The sequence below is a fragment of the Mesoplodon mirus genome (assembly GCF_964341445.2).
Source record: "Mesoplodon mirus genome assembly, chromosome: 8".
Lineage (NCBI taxonomy): Eukaryota > Metazoa > Chordata > Mammalia > Artiodactyla > Ziphiidae > Mesoplodon > Mesoplodon mirus.
In genome coordinates, this window is record NC_138984.1 from 95,883,337 (window position 1) to 95,905,354 (window position 22,018).

At 37.7% G+C, this 22,018-nt stretch overlaps 1 protein-coding gene across 3 annotated transcripts in view; it reads left to right on the top strand.

Moving 5' to 3' along the window:
• Positions 1 to 12,514: 12,514 nt before the first annotated feature.
• The window catches only part of PPP1R1C (protein phosphatase 1 regulatory inhibitor subunit 1C), a gene marked incomplete at both ends in the record, with an annotated part of 125,141 nt that continues 115,637 nt past the window's right edge, over positions 12,515 to 22,018 (top strand). For 2 of the 3 annotated variants that reach the window (XM_082630622.1, XM_082630623.1), the window contains 2 exons: positions 12,515 to 12,595; positions 14,288 to 14,348. In XM_082630622.1, the coding sequence (XP_082486748.1) occupies positions 12,515 to 12,595; positions 14,288 to 14,348 (142 nt within the window). Of the gene's footprint in view, positions 12,596 to 14,266; positions 14,349 to 22,018 lie in introns of all 3 variants that reach the window. The other variant, XM_082630621.1, reaches the window with a different exon arrangement.

Consider the following 22,018-nt stretch of genomic DNA (forward strand, 5'->3'; position numbering starts at 1 on the left):
ACTTAATACCATTTATATTTTGAACCTTTCTTCTGAGTAAAAGACCTGAGGTTCCTTAAAGTTTAAGGAGCTTCATTTACTGCCCTGTTAATTCCCTCTCTTTCTCTCACCTTCTTTTCATGCTGTTTTAATTATGTAACAGTAAAAGTAAGGCTATATTTCATTTGTCATCCATGGCTTAGAGAAGCAATAACGCTACCAAGAAAATAATAGCTGCTTTTCAAGGAAATTCCAAGAAAACAAAGATTCTCCTGATTTTTTCCAATTATTATTGTAGCGCCTATGCATTATATTGCATATATCAGCAAGTATATTGAAAGGCCCTTTGTGTACCTACAGTCTTTCCTGTAATATTGTTGTTATAGGTAAATATAAGAGTGTTATGTAATTTTTTTGCATTTAATAGGTGAGGTAAATTCAATATTTTTATGAAAATAATGATCTCATCCAAAGAAGACTGTCCTTAATTAAAAGATAAAACATGTTTTTTAAAAAACTATTCTATTCCAATCTCTCTAATTTAAGGGAGAGTGAAAACAATCTTATGTGTGAAAATTAAGAACTTTTACAGAAAGTATTACTTAAAAAATTCTCTTTCTTATTCTGGAAGCTACTTTTTTATTATAAACTGAATACCTGCCTGTTGTATAAAATAGAAAAATGTAAAGAGTGAAGATGTCACATATAATCTTACCTCCCAGAGATAATCCCTAGCAACAACTCAAAACAGATTCTTCCAAACATTTTCCTCACATCACGTACAAAAATATAAATGTCGACCAGAGCGCTTACGTGTATCCTCCCTGCAGCTTTGGTTTCTTCACAGTGTGGTGGCTGGTGTCTAGGTGGAAGCATTCCCAGATGGAGGCACAAGACAGTAAGTTCTGCAAGAGAACTAAGCAGAATTAGTACAGCCTTTTATGATCTCTACTGTGCAGTCATGTATCATCATGTCCTCTGTATTCTATTGGTTACAGACTCCAGACTGTAAGAAATAATGTTTTTTGTTTATAAGACACCCAGTCTCTGGTATTTTGTTATAGCAGCCTGAATGGACTAAGGCAAGTGACAATTTTAAAAATGACTGTTGGTACTCATCAGACAAAAACTTTAAAACAGTTATAAGTACTATGTATTTATGGAATTTGCAGCCAATTAAGATAGCAAGAAATACCAATAGCTTCAGATGGCATCTCTGTATATCACAGAGTACAACAACTGTTGTTTATATGAATGCTAAAAAGTAAGGAAAAAGGACAACTTATGTTTGATATATACTCCTTTAAAAGGCATGAAAATAGGGAATATATTTTTAAGTGTCCCTTAAAATATTCAAATAAAAGCAAGGTGTAGTGCTTAAAAGCATGAGCTATAGACCAGGGAAAATTCAAGTATATTGCAACACCTTGTTTCCTGACAATATGACAGATGAAGCCTAAGTGGAGTTATTTGGAAGCTACTAGATCCCCAACATCTTGCTTGTTCTGTTTATATTAAGATAGGATACAAAAGGATCTGCTGTCTAGGAGGGGAGCCAAAGGAACACAAAGGAAATTTGTAGAGAATAACATAAAACTACATATAATTAAATACCAGGAGGGGAAAAAAGGGAGTGATTCCTCTTGTCTGGAGAATTTGAGGATGGCTTTTTAAGGAGGTGGAGTTAGAGTATGAATCAATTTGGATAAAAGGAGAGCCTCCCAGGAAGGCAGAGGAGGCCACAGAAAGGCTGGCTGAGGGGTAAAGTGTAGCCAAATGGGGGTCTTGAGGAGCTGTGGAAAATAGGGTCAGACATATTATAGAGTAAAATTAGGAAGGCCTAATGGCCTATTGTCCTAGAGGTTTTACCTTCTCTACTCATAGTATCACTTTTCTTGAAGAGAAACTGTAATTATCACTTATTCTAGACAGCTTTTTAAATCTTTAATGATAGCACCCATTATATTAAGAAAAAGAAAAGCTGCCTTCTTTCAAGTCAGCTTGGTGACATAACATCGAACTCTAGATTCTAAATTCTATGTTGATTTATAATTTGAAATATAAGATCATGATTATTTGTACCCTGTAATCATGCTACCTCTTTTCCTTTTATTCATATGTCATGTCACCTTAAGGTCTTTTACCATGGGACTCTTGTGGTTAGAACATCGAACCACTGTAGAGATTCTGGTGCCTTCCATGGACTGCTCTCTGGGCCCTTATATGATAGTAGCCATCATGATTAAAGCCCAGGCTTGATGCAAAATTGCCTGCATTTGAATGCCGGCTCTGCCACACGTTAGCTGGATGACGCTGGGCAAATTACCTAAATCCTCTGATTCTCAGTTTCTTCATTTCAAAGTAGGGATGGCAGTAGTACCTACCTCAAAGGGTCGTTATGAATACTGTATTCAATAAGTTAATGCACATAAAGCACTTAGAATTGTGCCTGGCACATAGTGTCATGTAACGGTTAATTATTACTAGTATCTCTAACAGGGAGAAAAAATATACACCTAATATTTACCATAATTATACTCCCCGTATAAAAATGTTTAGATTATTTCAAATTCAAGTTACATTCTAAGTGATTCTCAGAATAACAATTTAGCTTTAAAAGAACCTCAGATGCCTCTAACACAATGTCTCCTCCAATGCCATAGAAAAAGCCTGGCATGGAGTAGGCTGTAGTATCTTCCCAACAAACACTTGCCGTGTGAATGAGTGGCACTGAAAATGCTAAACAGTTAGAAGACAGACCGGTAGTTATTGCACTAAGTAGAGGTATTCTGGGTGCTTTGGGAACACAGAAGAGGTGGCTCTAAACCCAATGTGGGTGGGAGGAGATCTATGAAAGCTACCCAGAGGCAGTGATACTCAGCTGAGGCCTGAAGTATGCACAGGAGCTGACCTGATGAAGAAAGGGTCTAGACAGTCAATACTATTTACGAAATTATTTCTCACCAAACTATTCAAAACAGAGAATTAGTTAATGAGAATCATTTTATTGATGTTTATACCATAATGCATATGTGGTATTTCACTTTGTCACCTATTGTTCTAACTGGTATCCAATTATTCTAAATAGGTAGAAATTCCTCGTAAGCTGGATTAAAATTGTATTTTCAGCTTTTTGAAAAACCTAGCTATCTTTTACTTAGTGGTTATGATGTGCTGGCCTTGTAATGAGCTCTTTTAAAGAATTCATTTTAAATAAATTCATTTTAATTCATCTAAACTTCACAAGAAGGAAATTCTCTTACTGCCCACCTTGATAAACTAAGTAGCAGAGCCAGGATTTGAACTCAAGGCTTTAAAGTGCATGCTCTTAATTACTACACTAAATGAGGTTTTGGATTAATTGCTCACTAGAAGTGGTCTTGTTTTCCTTACATGTAATTTGAAGAAATATTTAGAGAAATAACTCCTTTAATGATATCAATTCAGATTTTCATTCTGAGAACTTTGGAAACTGTTACACAAAGTGTAATTTATAAATGTAATTCCTTTTGACACTACAAAGATGAACCCATCACAAGATTTCTTTCTGGTCAGCGCTGTTCTCCAACTGAAATCGCTTTCACATCTACATTTTCATTTGCTTTTTCCCCAGAGAGTATAGAAAACTATTTGAATAATGCATATTACTTTCTATACTCTTTCAACAGAACGTTGCATACTTAAATCATTAAAATGGATTCTTAGGTATGGACTCAAAATTTAAAAAAAAGAAAGAAAACTATATTTGTAAATACCTGGAACAGTAGTCAATGTCTAAATGTACTAGCTAAATCCAAAAATATATTAAAAAATCTAAGAGGGGGAAGATGGCGGAAGAGTAAGAAGCACAGATCACCTTCCTCCCCACAAATACATCAGAAATACATCTACATGTGGAACAACTCCTACAGAACACCTACTGAACACTGGCAGAAGACCTCAGACCTCCCAAAAGGCAAGAAACTCACCATGTACCAGGGTAGGGCAAAAGAACAAAGAAAAAACAGAGATAAAAGAATAGGGATGGGACCTGCACCAGTGGGAGGAAGCTGTGAAGGAGGAAAGGTTTCCACACACTAGAAGCCCCTTCGCGGGCGGAGACTATGGGGGGCGGAGGGGGAAAGCGGTGGAGCCGCGGAGGAGAGCGGAGCTACAGGGGTGCGGAGGGCAAAGCGGAGAGATTCCCGCACAGAGGTTCGGTGCCAACCAGCACTCACCAGCCCGAGAGGCTTGTCTGCTCACCCACCGGGGTGGGCGGGCCTGGGAGCTGAGGCTCGGGCTTCGGTCGGAGCGCAGGGAGAGGACTGGGGTTGGTGGCGTGAACACAGCCTGAAGGGGCTAATGCGCCACAGCTAGCCGGGAGGGAGTCCGGGGAAAAGTCTGGACCTGCCGAAGAGGCAAGAGACTTTTTCTTCCCTCTTGGTTTCCTGGTGTGCGAGGAGAGGGGAATAAGAGCGCTGCTTAAAGGAGCTCCAGAGACCGGCGCAAGCCACGGCTGAAAGCGCGGACCCCAGAGATGGGCATGAGACGCTAAGGCTGCTGCTGCTGCCACCAAGAAGCCTGTGTGCGAGCACAGGTCACTGTCCACACCTACCTTCCGGGGAGCCTCTGCAGACCGTCACTTCCAGGGTCCCGGGATCCAGGGACAACTTCCACGGGAGAACGCATGGCGCGCCTCAGGCGGGTGTAATGTCACGCCGGCCTCTGCCGCCGCAGGCTCGCCACACACTCCGTGCCCCTCCCTCCCCCATGGCCAGAGTGAGCCAGAGCCCCCGAATCAGCAGCTGCTTTAAGCCCGTCCTGTCTGACGGAAGAACAGACGCCCTCCCACGACCTACACGCAGAGGCGGGGCCAAATCCAAAGCTGAGCCCCGGGAGCTGTGTGAACAAAGAAGAGAAAGGGAAATCTCTCCCAGCAGCCTCAGGAGCAGCGGATTAAATCTCCACAATCAACTTGATGTACCCTGCATCTGTGGAATACATGAATAGACAACAAATCATCCCAAATTGAGGAGGTGGACTTTGAGAGCAAGATTTATGATTTTTTCCCCTTTTCCTCTTTTTGTGAGTGTATAGGTGTATGCTTCTCTGTGAGATTTTGTCTGTGCAGCTTTAATGCCACCATTTGTCCTAGGGTTCTATCCGTCTGTTTTTGATTTTTTTTTTTTTTTACTTCTTAAAAAATTTTTTTTCTTAATAATTATTTTTTATTTTAATAACTTTATTTTATTTTATCTTACTTTATTTTCTTTTTTCCCCTTTCTTTCTTCCTTCCTTCCCTCCTTTCCTTCCTCTCCCTCTCTCTCTCTCTCTTCTCTTCCTTCCTTCCTTCCTTCCTTTCCTTCCTTCCTTCCTTCCTTCCTTCTTTCTTTCTTGCTTTCTTTCTTTGTTTCTCTCTCTCTCTCTTTCTTTCTTTCTTTCTTTCTTTCTTTCTTTCTTTCTTCTCCCTTTTATTCTGAGCTGTGTTGATGAAAGGTGGGAGAGCCAACTTCAGGACACTGGTCCACAAGAGACCTCCCAGCTCCACAGAATATCAAATGGCAAAAATCTCCCAGAGATCTCCATCTCAACACAAACACCCAGCTTCACTCAACGACAAGCAAGCTACAGTGCTGGACACCCTATGCCAAACAACTAGTAAGGCAGGAACACAAGCCCACCCATTAGAAAAGAGGCTGCCTAAAATCATAATAAGGCCACAGACACCCCAAAACACACCACCAGACATGGACCTGCCCACCAGAAAGACAAGATCCAGCCTCATCCACCAGAACACAGGCACTAGTCCCCTACACCAGGAAGCCTACACAACCCACTAAGCCAACTTTAGCCACTGGGGACAGACACCAAAAACAACAGGAACTACGAACCTGCAGCCTGCAAAAAGGGTACCCCAAACACAGTAAGATAAGCAAAATGAGAAGACAGAAAAACAAACATCAGATGAAAGAGCAAGATAAAAACCCACCAGACCTAACAAATGAAGAGGAAATAGGCAGTCTACCTGAAAAAGAATTCAGAATAATGATAGTAAAGATGATACAAAATCTTGGAAAGAGAATAGAGAAAATGCAAGAAACATTTAACAAGGACCTAGAAGAACTAAAGATGAAACAAGCAATGATGAACAACACAATAAATGAAATTAAAAATACTCTAGAAGGGATCAATAGCAGAATAACTGAGGCAGAAGAACGGATAAGTGACCTGGAAGATAAAATAGTGGAAATAACTACTGCAGAGCAGAATAAAGAAAAAAGAATGAAAAGAACTGAGGGCAGTCTCAGAGACCTCTGGGAAAACATTAAATGCATCAACATTCGAATTATAGGGGTTCCAGAAGAAGAAGAGAAAAAGAAAGGGACTGAGAAAATATTTGAAGAGATTATAGTTGAAAACTTCCCTAATATGGGAAAGGAAATAGTTAATCAAGTCCAGGAAGCACAGAGAGTCCCATACAGGATAAATTCAATGAGAAACATGCCAAGACACATATTAATCAAATAGTCAAAAATTAAATACAAAGAAAACATATTAAAAGCAGCAAGGGAAAAACAACAAATAACACACAAGGGAATCACCATAAGGTTAACAGCTGATCATTCAGCAGAAACTCTGCAAGCCAGAAGGTAATGGCAGGACATATTTAAAGTGATGAAGGAGAAAAACCTACAACCAAGATTACTCTACCCAGCAAGGATCTCATTCAGATTTGATGGAGAAATTAAAACCTTTGCAGACAAGCAAAAGCTGAGAGAGTTCAGCACCACCAAACCAGCTTTACAACAAATGCTAAAGGATCTTCTCTAGGCAAGAAACACAAGAGAAGGAAAAGACCTACAATAACAAACCCAAAACAATCAAGAAAATGGGAATAGGAGCATACATATCGATAATTACCTTAAATGTAAATGGATTAAATGCTCCCACCAAAAGGCACAGACTGGCTGAATGGATACAAAAACAAGACCCATATATATGCTGTCTACAAGAGACCCACTTCAGACCTAGAGACACATACAGACTGAAAGTGAGGGGATGAAAAAAGATATTCCATGCAAATGGAAACCAAAAGAAAGCTGGAGTCGCAATTCTCATATCAGACAAAACAGACTTTAAAATAAAGACTATTAGAAGAGATAAAGAAGGACACTACATAATGATCAAGGGATTGATCCAAGAAGAAGATATAACAATTGTAAGTATTTATGCACCCAACATAGGACCACCTCAATACATAAGGCAAATACTAACAGCCATAAAAGGGGAAATTGACAGTAACACATTCATAGTAGGGGACTTTAACACCCCACTTTCACCAATGGACAGATCATCCAAAATGAAAATAAATAAGGAAACACAAGCTTTAAATGATACATTAAACAAGGTGGACTTAATTGATATTTATAGGACATTCCATCCCAAAACAACAGAATACACTTTCTTCTCAAGTGCAGGTGGAACATTCTCCAGGATAGATCATATTTCGGGTCACAAATCAAACCTTGGTAAATTTTGGAAAATTGAAATTGTATCAAGTATCTTTTCTGACCACAATGCTATGAGACTAGATATCAATTACAGGAAAAGATCTGTAAAAAATACAAACACATGGAGGCTAAACAATACACTACTTAATAACGAAGGGATCACTGAAGAAATCAAAGAGAAAATCAAAAAATACCTAGAAACAAATGACAATGGAGACATGACGAACCAAAACCTATGGGATGCAGCAAAGCAGTTCTAAGAGGGAAGTTTATAGCAATACAGTCCTACCTTAAGAAAGAGGAAACATCTCGAATAAACAACCTAACCGTGCACCTAAAGCAATTAGAGAAAGAAGAACAAAAACACCCCAAATTTAGCAGAAGGACAGAAATCATAAAGATCAGATCAGAAATAAATGAAAAAGAAATGAAGGGAACGATAGCAAAGATCAATAAAACTAAAAGGTGGTTCTTTGAGAAGATAAACAAAATTGATAAACCATTAGCCAGACTCATCAAGAAAAAAAGAGAGAAAACTCAAACCAATAGAATTAGAAATGAAAAAGGAGAAGTAATAACTGACACTGCAGAAATACAAAAGATCATGAGAGATTACTACAAACAACTCTATGCCAATAAAATGGACAACCTGGAAGAAATGGACAAATTCTTAGAAATGCACAACCTGTCAAGACTGAATCAGGAAGAAATAGAAAATATGAACAGACCAATCACAAGCACTGAAACTGAAACTGTGATAAAAAATCTTCCAACAAACAAAAGCCCAGGACCAGATGGCTTCACAGGTGAATTCTATCAAGCATTTAGGAAAAGCTAACACCTATCCTTCTCAAACTCTTCCAAAATATAGCAGAGGGAGGAACACTCCCAAACTCATTCTGCGAGGCCACCATCTCCCTGATACCAAAACCAGACAATGATGTCACAAAGAAAGAAATCTACAGGCCAATATCACTGATGAACATAGATGCAAAAATCCTCAACAAAATACTAGCAAACAGAATCCAACAGCACATTAAAAGGATCATACACCATGATCAAGTGGGGTTTATTCCAGGAATGCAAGGATTCTTCAATATACGCAAATCAATCAGTGTGATACACCATATTAACAAATTGAAGGAGAAACCATATGGTCATCTCAATAGATGCAGACAAAGCTTTCGACAAAATTCCACACCCTTTTATAATACCCTCCAGAAAGTAGGCATAGAGGGAACTTCCCTCAACATAATAAAGGCCATGCATGACAAACCCACAGCCAACATCGTCCTCAATGGTGAAAAACTGAAAGCATTTCCACTAAGATCAGGAACAAGACAAGGTTGCCCACTCTCACCACTCTTATTCAACAGAGTTTTGGAAGTTTTAGCCACAGCAATCAGAGAAGAAAAGGAAATAAAAGGAATCCAAATCAGAAAAGAAGCAGTAAAGCTGTCACTCTTTGCAGATGACATGATACTATACATAGAGAATCCTAAAGATGCTACCAGAAAACTACTAGAACTAATCAATGAATTTGCTAAAGTGGCAGGATACAAAATTAATGCACAGAAATCTCTGGCTTTCCTATACACTAATGATGAAAAATCTGAAAGTGAAATCAAGAAAACACTCCAATTTACCACTGCAACAAAAAGAATAAAATATCTAAGAATAAAACTACCTAAGGAGTCAAAAGACCTGTATACACAAAATTATAAGACACTGATGAAAGAAATTAAAGATGATACGAATAGATGAAGAGATACACCATGTTCTTGGATTGGAAGAATCAACATTGTGAAAATGACTCTACTACCCAAAGCAATATACAGATTCAATGCAATCCCTATCAAATTACCACAGGCATTTTTCACAGAACTAGAACAAAAAATTTCACAATTCGTATGGAAACACAAAAGACCCCAAATAGCCAAAGCAATCTTGAGAATGAAAAACGGAGCTGGAGGAATCAGGCTCCCTGACTTCAGACTATACTACAAAGCTACAGTCAACAAGACAGTATGGTACTGGCACAAAAACAGAAATATAGATCAATGGAACAGGATAAAAAGCCCAAAGATAAACCCACACACATATGGTCACCTTATCTTTGATAAAGGAGGCTGGAATGTACAGTGGAGAAAGGACAGCGTCTTCATTAAGTGGTGCTGGGAAAACTGGACAGGTACATGTAGAAGTATGAGATTAGAACACTCCCTAACACCATACACAAAAATAAGCTCAAAATGGATTAAAGACCTAAATGTAAGGCCAGACACTATCAAACTCTTAGAGGAAAACATAGGCAGAACACTCTATGACATAAATCACAGCAAGATCCTTTTTGACTCACCTCCTAGAGAAATGGAAATAAAAACAAACAAATGGGACCTAATGAAACTTCAAAGCTTTTGCACAGCAAAGGAAACCATAAACAAGACCAAAAGACAACCCTCAGAATGGGAGAAAATATCTGCAAATGAAGCAACTGACAAAGGATTAATCTCCAAAATTTACAAGCAGCTCATGCAGTTCAATAACAAAAAAAAAAATCCAATCCAAAAATGGGCAGAAGACCTAAATAGACATTTCTCCAAAGAAGATATACAGACTGCCAACAAACACATGAAGGGATGCTCAATATCATTAATCATTAGAGAAATGCAAATCAAAACTACAATGAGATATCATCTCACACCAGTCAGAATGGCCATCATCAAAAGATCCAGAAACAATAAATGCTGGAGAGGGTGTGGAGAAAAGGGAACACTCTTGCACTGCTGGTGGGAATGTGAATTGGTACAGCCACTATGGAGAACAGTATGGAGGTTCCTTAAAAAACTACAAATAGAACTACCATATGACCCAGCAATCCCACTACTGGGCATATACCCTGAGAAAACCATAATTCAAAAAGAGTCATGTACCAAAATGTTCATTGCAGCTCTATTTACAATAGCCAGGAGATGGAAACAATCTAAGTGTCCATCGAGAGATTAATGGATAAGGAAGATGTGGCACATATAGACAATGGAATATTACTCAGCCATAAAAAGAAACAAAATTGAGTTATTTGTAGTGAGGTGGATGGACTTAGAGTCTGTCATAAAGAGTGAAGTAAGTCAGAAAGAGAAAGACAAATACTGTATGCTAATACATATATATGGAATCTAAGAAAAAAAATATCATGAAGAACCTAGGGGCCAGACGGGAATAAAGACACAGACCTACTAGAGAATGGACTTGAGGATATGGGGAGGGGAAAGGGTAAGCTGTGACAAAGTGAGAGAGTGGCATGGAGATATATACACTACCAAACGTAAAATAGATAGCTAGTGGGAAGTAGCCATATAGCACAGGGAGATCAACTCCGTGCTTTGTGACCACCTAGAGGGGTGGGATAGGGAGGGTGGGAGGGAGGGAGATGCAAGATTGAAGAGGTATGGGAACATATGTATATGTATAACTGATTCACTTTGTTATAAAGCAGAAACTAACACACCATTGTAAATCAATTATACTCCAATAAAGATGTAAAAAACAAATAAATAAAAATAAAAAGTTTGAAACATAAAAAAAATACAGTTGCATAGTCTAGGCACTGAGTGAGGTTCTGCACACATACACACATACAGGGGGAATGAATATGTAAAAAATATATATATCTATCTATATATAAAAAAGTCTATCATTCATCAAACACTATCTTTCACATAAAGAATTAAAGAAGTTCTTTCTCCTATTAAAGCAGCTTCGTTTTCAGCCTTCCTTTGCAAAAGGAGTTGAATTCATGAAGCCATCTGGCTGTGCTAATGCCTCTCCTTAGATATTAACAGATGTGAAGAGCAGGCCAGTGGCCCCCTCTACCTTCACCACTAGCCAATATAACCATCATCCTCTATCATTCTGAAGATTTCCACTTTTACACTTTTTTCCCCTAAGACCTTTTGTTTACATATATTCCCACTATTGGCAATAAATCGCAATGCTGGATCCCATTAGGTTTCCACTAATGTCTTCTAGTCACTTTTGTATTCTTCCAAATCAGAGGATATAACTGGCTCCACCAGGAAATAAATAGAGGTCATTGCAGCAGCCGTGACTTTCAAGCCATTTGCTAAATTTAGCTGTCCAATACTTTCCACTCTAATGAAAACTGTGGACTACAATTATAGAATGCTGGAACAGAACAGGAGCTTAAATGTCACTAAGTCCAATCTCCTTGTTTTTCTGAGGAAGGTATGGCGGCCTAGATGTAGCTTCTGATTTGCTTGAGGCCACAGAGCTTGTTAGTGGTAGGGATGGAACTTGAACTGAGATCTGCTCAGTCCTGAGGGCAATGTTTTCCTCACTCCACCACAGACGCTCTGCATCCCATGATTAGTCTTACCTAACCAGATCTCACAGCATAAATATAGCTGATATTATTGGTTGTGGCTTACCCTCCATGGCAATTCATCGATTTGGTAGCTGGATGTGAAATAACAAAGGTGTCTGACAGATAAGGTTCTCCAAGAGAAATGAAATGATCCTACACCCAAACCCTGCCCCCAACTCTAAAAACGTACTGCTTTATGTTTATCAATAATGAATGGCCCATCCCTGCAATACTCAGAGGGAGCTTACATTGCACTTTTGAGCAGCCGGTTAGTAATGTACAGTGGATAGAGCCTTTCTTTCAAATCCCGAGGCAGCAGGTCCTTCAAGGCTAGCATTGCATTTTCAATTAGCTGCTGAGTGAATGCTTGGCATGTGTATATTAGTGAAGAGGCACACAATTAGCTTACAGTTCCTTTTTGTATTGTGCTGAGAGGATCTAAGGGATTGGTGGGGGAACAGGCAAGCCAGGCATCACTGTGGATGTTGAAGAAGGGAGTTACTCAGACCTCGGCATCTTCACTTGCTTTCTCTAGAATTACAGCTATTTATTACGAAGCACTCTGTGTAGCGGGGTGGAGTGCGCCTGAGGAAACACATCCCAGACACCACCTGGGGTTAGTCTTTCTGAGCCCTTCACATCTCTAATTCTCATCATTGTCATGGAGCCCAACAGTCCCAAAAAGATACAATTTGCTGTGCCTTTATTCCAGAGTCAGATTGCACCTGAAGCAGCTGAACAGGTAAGTGGAACTGGGTGGGGACCAGCTCCTGTATGTAAGTAATACAGACGTATATTCTTGTTATTAATTGAAAGCTTCTCCACCTCTTGAATTTGCCTAACTTTGTGACTTCCCAGGATATATGAACGAGAAATAATTTCATTTCCACATGCACTTGTATTTGAGTTGCATTGGGGGAGCTACTGGCTAAAATGCAGCATTTCATGTGATACAAATTAGCACCCATTAAGGAAAAATGGTTATATTAGCAGTTTAGGTTGGGATCCAAAAATCTGTTTGCTTTTGCTTATTAAAATAACAGTTTCAACATTTAGAGAAACTTCAAATTTTTTTTCAAAATTAGCAAGCTTTTATTTTATTTATAATAAAATTATTTATTATTATTCATTTAACAATGAAAGCATTAAATCTTGGAATAATTTCAGATTACAGGCTTAATGTTTCATTTTAATGTTTTCATTGTGTATCCAAAGCAGTAATTATATGTAATACATTATAGGATCGCAGGTATATGTATTATTTAAGAAACATTTTATTCAGGTATTAAAAATGGTACTTTAACACAACCTGGATTTTTTCCAAGTCTAATATGCCTATATATCTTTATTTCTATCTCTCTCTCTCTCTCTCTCTCTCTCTCTCTCATGTGAGATTGGTTTACTGTATCACCTTTCATATTCAGATTTACTTAGACTCTTGATTCAATGGAACCACTTAAAAGATTATTTGTGGTAAAATTACAACAGTGAGGAGGCAAAAACAAATTTATGGAGTCTGCTACCTAATTCATTAATTTCTTAAAGCCTAAATTATTCCTGAATCCTCTTCCAAATATTATATACAAAGTCTTAAAAGTAATTATTGAATCTGAGACTCTCAACTTCCTAGGATGTTTTGATAATCTGAAGTAGATTCACCCAAACTCAAGCCAGATAAATACAACCTTGAACATGTATCTATGTTGAATGGGGCATTGGTTCTATCCTGGACAAGATATCATTGTTTAAAATTTACCCACTATCCTACTGATTTGGGAATTTACTTATATATTTAAAAAATCAAGGATACATTAGAAATTCTAATCATAATATGTTCCTGTAACTCCTAAAATAAGGGAAAAAAACCCCACACCAAACCTATTAGTTTTAAGTGAATTATATACTTTTGTAAGATCCATATTCATTCTTTATGTGTTAATTTGTTCTAAATAATACTACAGAAAATAAGAAAAGTTTATAATATTAATTGAAGTTAAGAACGTATGCTGTTAAATTTAACCTGCTGGAAATTTGAGTTTTCTAAGCTTCTCTTACCCCGTTTAGAAATATGTGTAATGGATCTTGAAAGCTTCGTCAATTTATGAGGCTCCAAGAGAGGCACTAAAATTAGCAAGTCATCCCTGTACCTTCACTGCATATTAGTATTCAGTGGTATCATTTGGTTACATACAACTAGTTCTTTTCTGTGGAAATGCAGCTTTTTGATCAAAGAAGGTGATATTAATATCTGACAGTTCTACTGTCTGGCTTTCTATTATTCAAAATAAAATTAGTGAGCACCTACTGTGTGCCCCCCAGAAATTTGCTCTTTATGTTGGGAAAAGATGAGGATGGGACAGCCTTGCAAGCTGTAGAGTAACCTGGAACAGAGTCTGACAGTCTCTGACCTTAGCTGGGCCTTTGTTGTTCACAGATCAGGAAAAGAAGACCTACACCAGCATCACTTGTGATTCTCAATGAACATAACCCCCCAGGTAAAGAAGCATGATGTCTTATGTATTGATGTAACAGAACAGAATTGTTTGAGGAACATCAAAGAGCATGCCATTGGGGCTTCCCTGGTGGCGCAGTGGTTGAGGGTCCGCCTGCCGATGCAGGGGACGCGGGTTCGTGCCCCGGTCTGGGAGGATCCCATGTGCCGCGGAGCGGCTGGGCCCGTGAGCCGTGGCCGCTGGGCCTGCGCGTCCGGAGCCTGTGCTCCGCAGCGGGAGAGGCCACAGCGGTGGGAGGCCCGCATACCACACACACACAAAAAAAAGAGCATGCCATTGCCAACAGATTTCAATTCGGGATTTCAGTTAGCAATAATCTAATAAGCTAGTCTATACAATGGATCATAAACAAAATCAGAAATAGATATTATGAAAACTGTCTCAGCCAACTGCCTGCTTTTCCTCTAGAATGACTTACTGGTGACGATATGCTATGAAATGTTTTGTTAGCAATCACTGTCATGTGTTCAGGTGTTTGCATAGAATCTGGTTCAGTGCTTATTAATGAGCCTGGTAGAAAGTTGTTTAATTAGGTTTCATAGCTCAAATTGCAGCCCTGGAGATGCTTATATCTTTACAGAGTTGGTTTTTTATCAAAGGTTATCATGGGGTGGGCAATGAGCCAGCATTGGCTACAGCTTTGATGCTGATGTAATCTCTGAATAATGCAATTGACAAGTAACCAGATCAATTTTCAGCACTGCCCATTTGAGAGCCATTCTGAAGAGTTGCATCCATTTGTTGAGGTTTTATTCTCCATTTCCCATAAAAAGTAAAGCTGCATTATTATTCCTGATAAAGGACTATGATCTGCAATACACAAACATTATGTACTTATTGAATGGGGGTGATTTTAATTTCACATTTAAGCTCTGTTTCTAGAAATACAAGTAAGAGAGCAAAGGTCACTGCACTAATTTGTATCCAGGCAGGACTTGTTGTTGGATTTTTTTGCAGGTATAAACAATAAGGGTGGCTAAAAAGAGTTTAGTGGAAACATAGTAAGTGTAATTACAGATTGTAGTGAATGATTCGTTTTAAGAACACCGGGGCAAAACAGTCTTTGACTTTTTCAGATTCCTTTCTAATTAGAGAAACATATATAAGATAAGAAAGTAAAATTCTAATAGCATATTAGTCATCGAGCCCAAATACAGAAAGATGTTCAGTTGTTGGGAAACAAATAGGCAAATTTATTCCTGCTGAAAACAAAGAATTATAATTTGATCCTGTATCTTTAAAGTGCTATAGCATTTTAAAATAATTTTCAAATATATTATTTCACTTAATAAATATAACATATTTGGTTGAATAAGAGATGCAACTGGTAAGAGGTGCAAATAAATACAAGTAAATAAACATAATAATGAAATCTTTTCATATCGGAGGTAATTTTAGAGCAATTTTCCATCACAGCCTTTTGCTCATAGTGGCAGACTTCTCCACAGTGTCCTAGAACTTACCTCTCTATGCTAACCTTGAAAAGTGTTGCCCAAAGATATAACAAGAAGAACAGAATCTTCATAATTTCATCTGTGCTAAATACTTCTTTCCTATCCAACAATTCTTTATGTTTCAAATATTATCTGAACATTCTCTATCAAACAAAACAAAACAAATAACAGCAACAACAACAAAACTTAATTGTTAAATGACCTTGTTAAAGCAATTGTTGCTTTTAGCCCTCAAAAGCAATGTGTTCTTTGACAAATAAAAATTGGGTGCAGCTTTAAATCCTGGTAAATAAATAAATCTCTTCAATTTATTGAAATTGCCCAGGACACATATGAGTATTCTTGGAACCACCTATCATTAATGTTCTTTAAAATTCAAATCCCTGAAAATCTTTCTTGTCAATTAATGAAGCAAAGAAAATTAAATTTTCCATTAGAGACATAATTAACAAACCTTTCCAATTCATATGATAAGATCAGTATATTGTAATCATTGTTAAATGAATTAGACATGGCTTACTTAAAAAAATCTTTCAGGAGTTTGCAGAAATAGTTTGTTATAAAAGAATATTTGAAAGAATGATTTAATTTTAGATTAGAAATAAAGGAAATAGATATGTCAACATGTAAATCCAGATTGTTTGCTAGTTCATCTTTCCTGTGTAAACATATAGATGAGGTGGGCACCTGATTGGTAAGATTCCAGGGGCAACAAAATGTCACATCAGTCCCTTTCTAACCAACAGCCTAGAATTCTCAGCAGTAGAAACACTAGGGTAACAGTTACATAACCTGTTAAGGATATATCCTCCGGCATAGATTAATCAATTTAATTCAAAATAATGGGACACAAGACTAAAAATGTTAAATTGAAGGCATCATACCTGAAAAAGTTTAAAAGCAAAGGGTGTGTCTTTATGGTGGAGAGGGCAGAAACAACGTTTGCTTCTTGGAATGACTCTAAACAGCCAATGGCAGTAAAAAGGTACTAGAAGCCGGAGATGCGGGGGTAGAGGTGCACCAAAGACAAATTTCATCTTTTTCAAATGTTTTCTAGGGCTACTAATTTGAGTGACCTTGTAGCAAACTGCTTATCTCTCAGAATTTTTAATCTTCTGAGTAAGTGCCTATTTATGATAACCTCTCTGAGTTTATACAGTAAGAGTCTCATTGTCTCGTCTTGTACTATTTGCTTTTACTTTTGTACAATATGTAGTTAACTGGTTTGGTTTCTATATTTTTATTTAAAGGGATGACTATATATAAATCTTCTCTATTTAGAAGTAAATGGCAATGGAACTTTCTGCAATTTATTTCATCACATTTCTAGATTTACTTAAACGTTACTTTTATTTACAATAGTAGGCTTATAAGAAGACTGTATATTTATTTGGCTACTAGTATTAGAAACCTAGAATTGGGAAAAAACTTCAGAAAATACCTAATCTAACCACACTTCTTCATGAAAGATTCAGAAATCGACCCAAGTCCCTGAGACTTGCTCCATTTTGTATATATCAGAGAAGAATCCATAGTTACAACTAGTTTTCAATATGAGATCAAATAATTTTACGAGTTAGAAAATAGTTTCTTATGAAAAACTTGAGTGATACCCCACTTTATTCTAAAATAACTTCATTTACTCTTGTCAATAAAAGTTCATTTACTCACCTTTTTTAAAAAAATATTTATTTATTTATTTACTTACTTACTTACTTATTCAGCTGCACTTGCGCGGCTTGTGGGATCTCAGTTCCCCAGGGATTGAACCCAGGCCACGGCAGTGAAAGCCCAGAATTCTAACCACTAGGTCACCAGGGAACTCCCTACTCACCTTTTTAAATACATAAGGCAATTCTTCATTACTTTCTTTTCTGGATTGAATATTCCCAGCACCCAATAAGGGCCTTAATGAGCTCTATCCAAATTCTCCTTGCCTCTAGGCCTTTGGAGCATAGAGCTGGACACAGTCTTCCAGTAAAAATCCAGATTAGAACAGGCCTTCTGAATATTAAAGTTTGTGGCATCCATTCTTTTCCACTTACTGTTAAGCAGAGACAGTATGGTTACAACTAAGTTTAATGGACCTGATGCCTATTAAACATGAGTGAACTGTAAAAGGCCAAGAGCTTACTGAAGATTTGGATAAGTACACAGGAGTTTTGGCATCATTTAGAAGTTTGTTGTACATCTAATAAGTGGGACCAGACATATAATGTAAAATGGGGGATATTTATTGAACTTCCTATCACAGACCAATGTGGGAGAGACTGACTTTCTCTTTGACACTTTTCGCTCCAGATATTCTTAGAAATGAGGAATAAAAACAAAGCATTTTCTCACATGGGCCATGTTCCTAAAAATTACTTAATAATGAGACATATGAATTCAATATCTCACCATCTCCTTTCAACCTTGAGAGTAAGTCTAGTCAGTAAAGAGAACTGGGATTTCCAATTGATTGGGCTATTGGGCTCCACACACTGAAAAAGAAGCCACAGTCCGTTCTGGAAGTAGCATGTGACTTTCTAAATGAGGCTTGCATTTTAGGAATTTGACAGTAAGTTGACTAATAAGATTTTCAAGGCTCTGTATTTAAAATCCTGAGACACTGGATGACAGAGAATATTGCTGGACTCAGACTGAGCTGTTCAAAGCAGAGAGGCTCCAGAAATTTTCAATGATGTGAGGTTATGCAGGGTCATCAAGTTAAAGTGGACATTTATTTCTAGTGTTAGGGCATTCATATGCAAACAGTCTCTCTTCACAGAGACTCTCTATTTCACAAAATGAGTGATTGGTAGGCAATGGGCACCCTGAGTACAAGTTCCAGGAATCTCACTGAGGATTTTCCTGGGATTCTTAAGGACGGGTAAGACATCATTAGTCCCACACCTGGAGGGGCCTGTTACCCCCAGGGACCGCCAATCAAATGTGTTCAAGTAAAAGCTGTACTGGACCTATAGTCCATACAGTTTCGTTTCATTCTTTTTTCTCATCTCCTTTGGGAATGTGGTTGTAATTCATTCTGACCCACAATTGTCGTTGATTGTTCAGCATTTATTTTGCCTTCTGAACATTAATGACAGTACAAAAGAAAGAAAGGTCCAGTGTTTGAAGACTCTTCAAGGTTTAACTGGTATTAATTTCTGTCAGAAAAGCCTATTTTTTTCTCCTCAGCATTTATTTCTATAAGTTATTGAATGCCAAACCATGCTGAATGAATTAAAGATAAGTAATGCAGGGACTTTCCTGGCGGTCCAGTGGTTAAGACTCTTAGCTCCCAGTGCAGGGGGCACAGATTCTATCCCTGGTCGGGGAAACTAAGATCTCACATGTTGCACGGCACAGCCAAAAAAAAAAAAAATTTCAAAGATAAGTGATGCATGTGGCTTTCAGAGGTTCATGTACTGTACAACTGATTGACTTATTTTCCTATAACTATTCAATCTGTGCAGCCAAACAGCCCGATCAATTGGAATAATTGTGAGCCAGAGATGAGGTTCCAGTTCTTAGTCATGCCGAAGTTTGCTATACTATAAGTGTTCAAAGGACTAGTGTAATCTTCAAATTGAATGGAAGACAAATGAAAGGGCAAATTATAAAACTATGAAATAGTGCTGTTTTATTTCAGCAAGATTACTACTTTTGCTCATTTTGAGCAACAGTATATACTGCTCACCTTTTACACTGATTTTAATAAGAAATAGCTTAGTGAAATATGACAGAATTATGGTAGGTTCAATTCACTTCCTTTTTCTTGGTCTCCGTTTTCCTACTTGTGGGGATTATAGCAGGTGAAAATAACCCTAAGGTACTTCTGCATGATGTAGAAAGGCAGTGTTTGTAGTAGGTAAAGCACTGCCTTTGGAGTAAGACTTGGGTTTGAATCCCAGCTTTGCTGGTTCCTGGTAGTGAGACATTGGGTGTGCAGTTGACCTCTGTGGGCTCAGTTTCCCCCTTTCTAAAAGAGGACATTGAGGTGTAAGAAAATGCATAGCACAGTGTCTGCAACCAAATAGATACTGAAGACATGCGATCCCCCTGCGTCATTATATCCATGCTGAGAAAAGCTGAGTTCTCCTAAAACCTGCATTTCTTATCAGAAGATGGCCCAGTTCTTTTCCCATCCTGACTGCATTAGGCAGTGTCAAACAGTGTCCCCATGAGGCATTGGTTCTTGATAAGAGAAAAGATGTACCATAACTCCTAATTCATCAGGATAAGAATACACAATTATGGAATTGTTACGGATCTTATACTGTGGTATTTGTTCAACTGACCGTGTCTGGTTTACAAACATAATTTTCATGAAATATGAGTCCTTGGGAATATTTTAAAAATAAGCATGCTACTGATGTCTATAAAGTTATGAAAAAATATATTGCAAGCAAGAGATCTTTGTGAAAGATTTGTATCCAATCAAAAATGCAATTCATGGGAATTCCCTGGTGGTTCAGTGGTTAGGACTCTGTGCTTTCACTGCTGAGGGCCCAGGTTCGATGCCTGATCAGGGAACTGAGATCCTGCAAACCACTTGGTGCGATCAAAAAAATGCAATTCATATCCTAATAGTATGTGGAAAGAAAGAAGATTGAATATGGAGTATAAAAATCCTTTAGTAATATCTATTAAACTCTCATTTGGTTGCTCACATTTGATTCCACTCCATTTGCTCTCACTTCCTTCCATACACCATTCCTGTGCTATATTCTGGGTAAGCTTTCTTCCTTTGGTTCCTCCTTTTGGTTCCTTTGCCAACTCTTAAGACAGCCTAGACTGACTCATTTGTGTAAATCACTCTCCATGTTTTCCAATTAATCTTATTTAAATTGCAGCCTGAGACTCATTTAAACCTCAAAACTTTCCCCTAACTAATCTGATTCATTGTCTGGCTTTGTTATTCCAATACTCTCCTCTCACCTGCAACTCTTGAAGGTATTTATTGATTTGTACATTCAATTCAATTAAGTATTTACTGAGTCCTTATTCTAAATCCTCGAGGAACATGTGGACTAGGTAACAGAGAATAATACATCTGGATGAACCAGGATACAATTGTAATAACAGAAATTCCAACAGCTCAGACCACAGTAAGATTAATTCTGGCCAAGACAAAGAGGCATTTATTTATCATGCTCACTATTCTATGAAACATTTGTAAAACTTGTCTTGATCTTTTGGCTTTAAGCTTTTAAGAATTGGCATCAGAGCTAAAATTTTACTATTTATTCCAAACTAGTAGCATAGATATAGGTACTCAAAACTAGTAGCATATCTAGTAGATATTAGATACCCATGGTCTATTAAATTTAAGTGGATAAAAAAATATATTCTCAAATCCAATGGCTATCTATCAAACTTTCTGGGCACTTATTCTGGCTAAGGCACAGTGTTAGCTGCTCTAGGGGATAAAATAAGTAAGTCACCATCCCTGACCTCATGGAGAAACCTACCTGAGGCATAATTTGACACATGTATATATATTGGTAGTAAGATCAACAACATGTGGCAAAATACAAAATATATTTCAATTCAGTGCAGAAATGTTTACCATAGGATGTTTTGGGTGATTAGGTTATAATGTTGTAAAATACGGTACAGAGACTAGATGCTTGATAAATGGCAACTCTTATTTTGGAGAGGCTGGCATGTACTACTTAGGAATAGAGGTGTTGGAATCACTCAGGCTTGAATCTGGCTCTCAGATGGCTGCTTACTGCCTGTGTTACCCCAAAAAGTGGCTCATCCTTTTAAGGCCCATTAAAAGTGAGGAAGCTGGGTTCACGAGGCTCTGAAAAGCTTGTTTTTTCCCAACACTACCAAACTTCACTCAATATAAAATATATTCATTAGAAATAAGGCTATTCTGCATCCACTGAATAAACAGATGTACATTTTTGTGTCTACATAATAGTACACATGGACAACATTGTAATCAGCTGTTCTGGGGAGCTTAAGGGCACATTCAATTTCAAATTTAAGCTAGAAAAAGTTTCTAACAGCTCTTTCTAACTGTTTCTATTTCATAATCATATTCAAGGAGAACAGTAAATTACCAAACCTCTAACAAAAAATCTAACCAAGCTATGTAGTTAACAGAGAAGGGTTATTTATGTATTTATTTTAGAATTGCTCAGCAACAAGCTTTCAAGCTTTGGGATTTTCTATCCTTTCTTCCACCATTTTCTATTCATG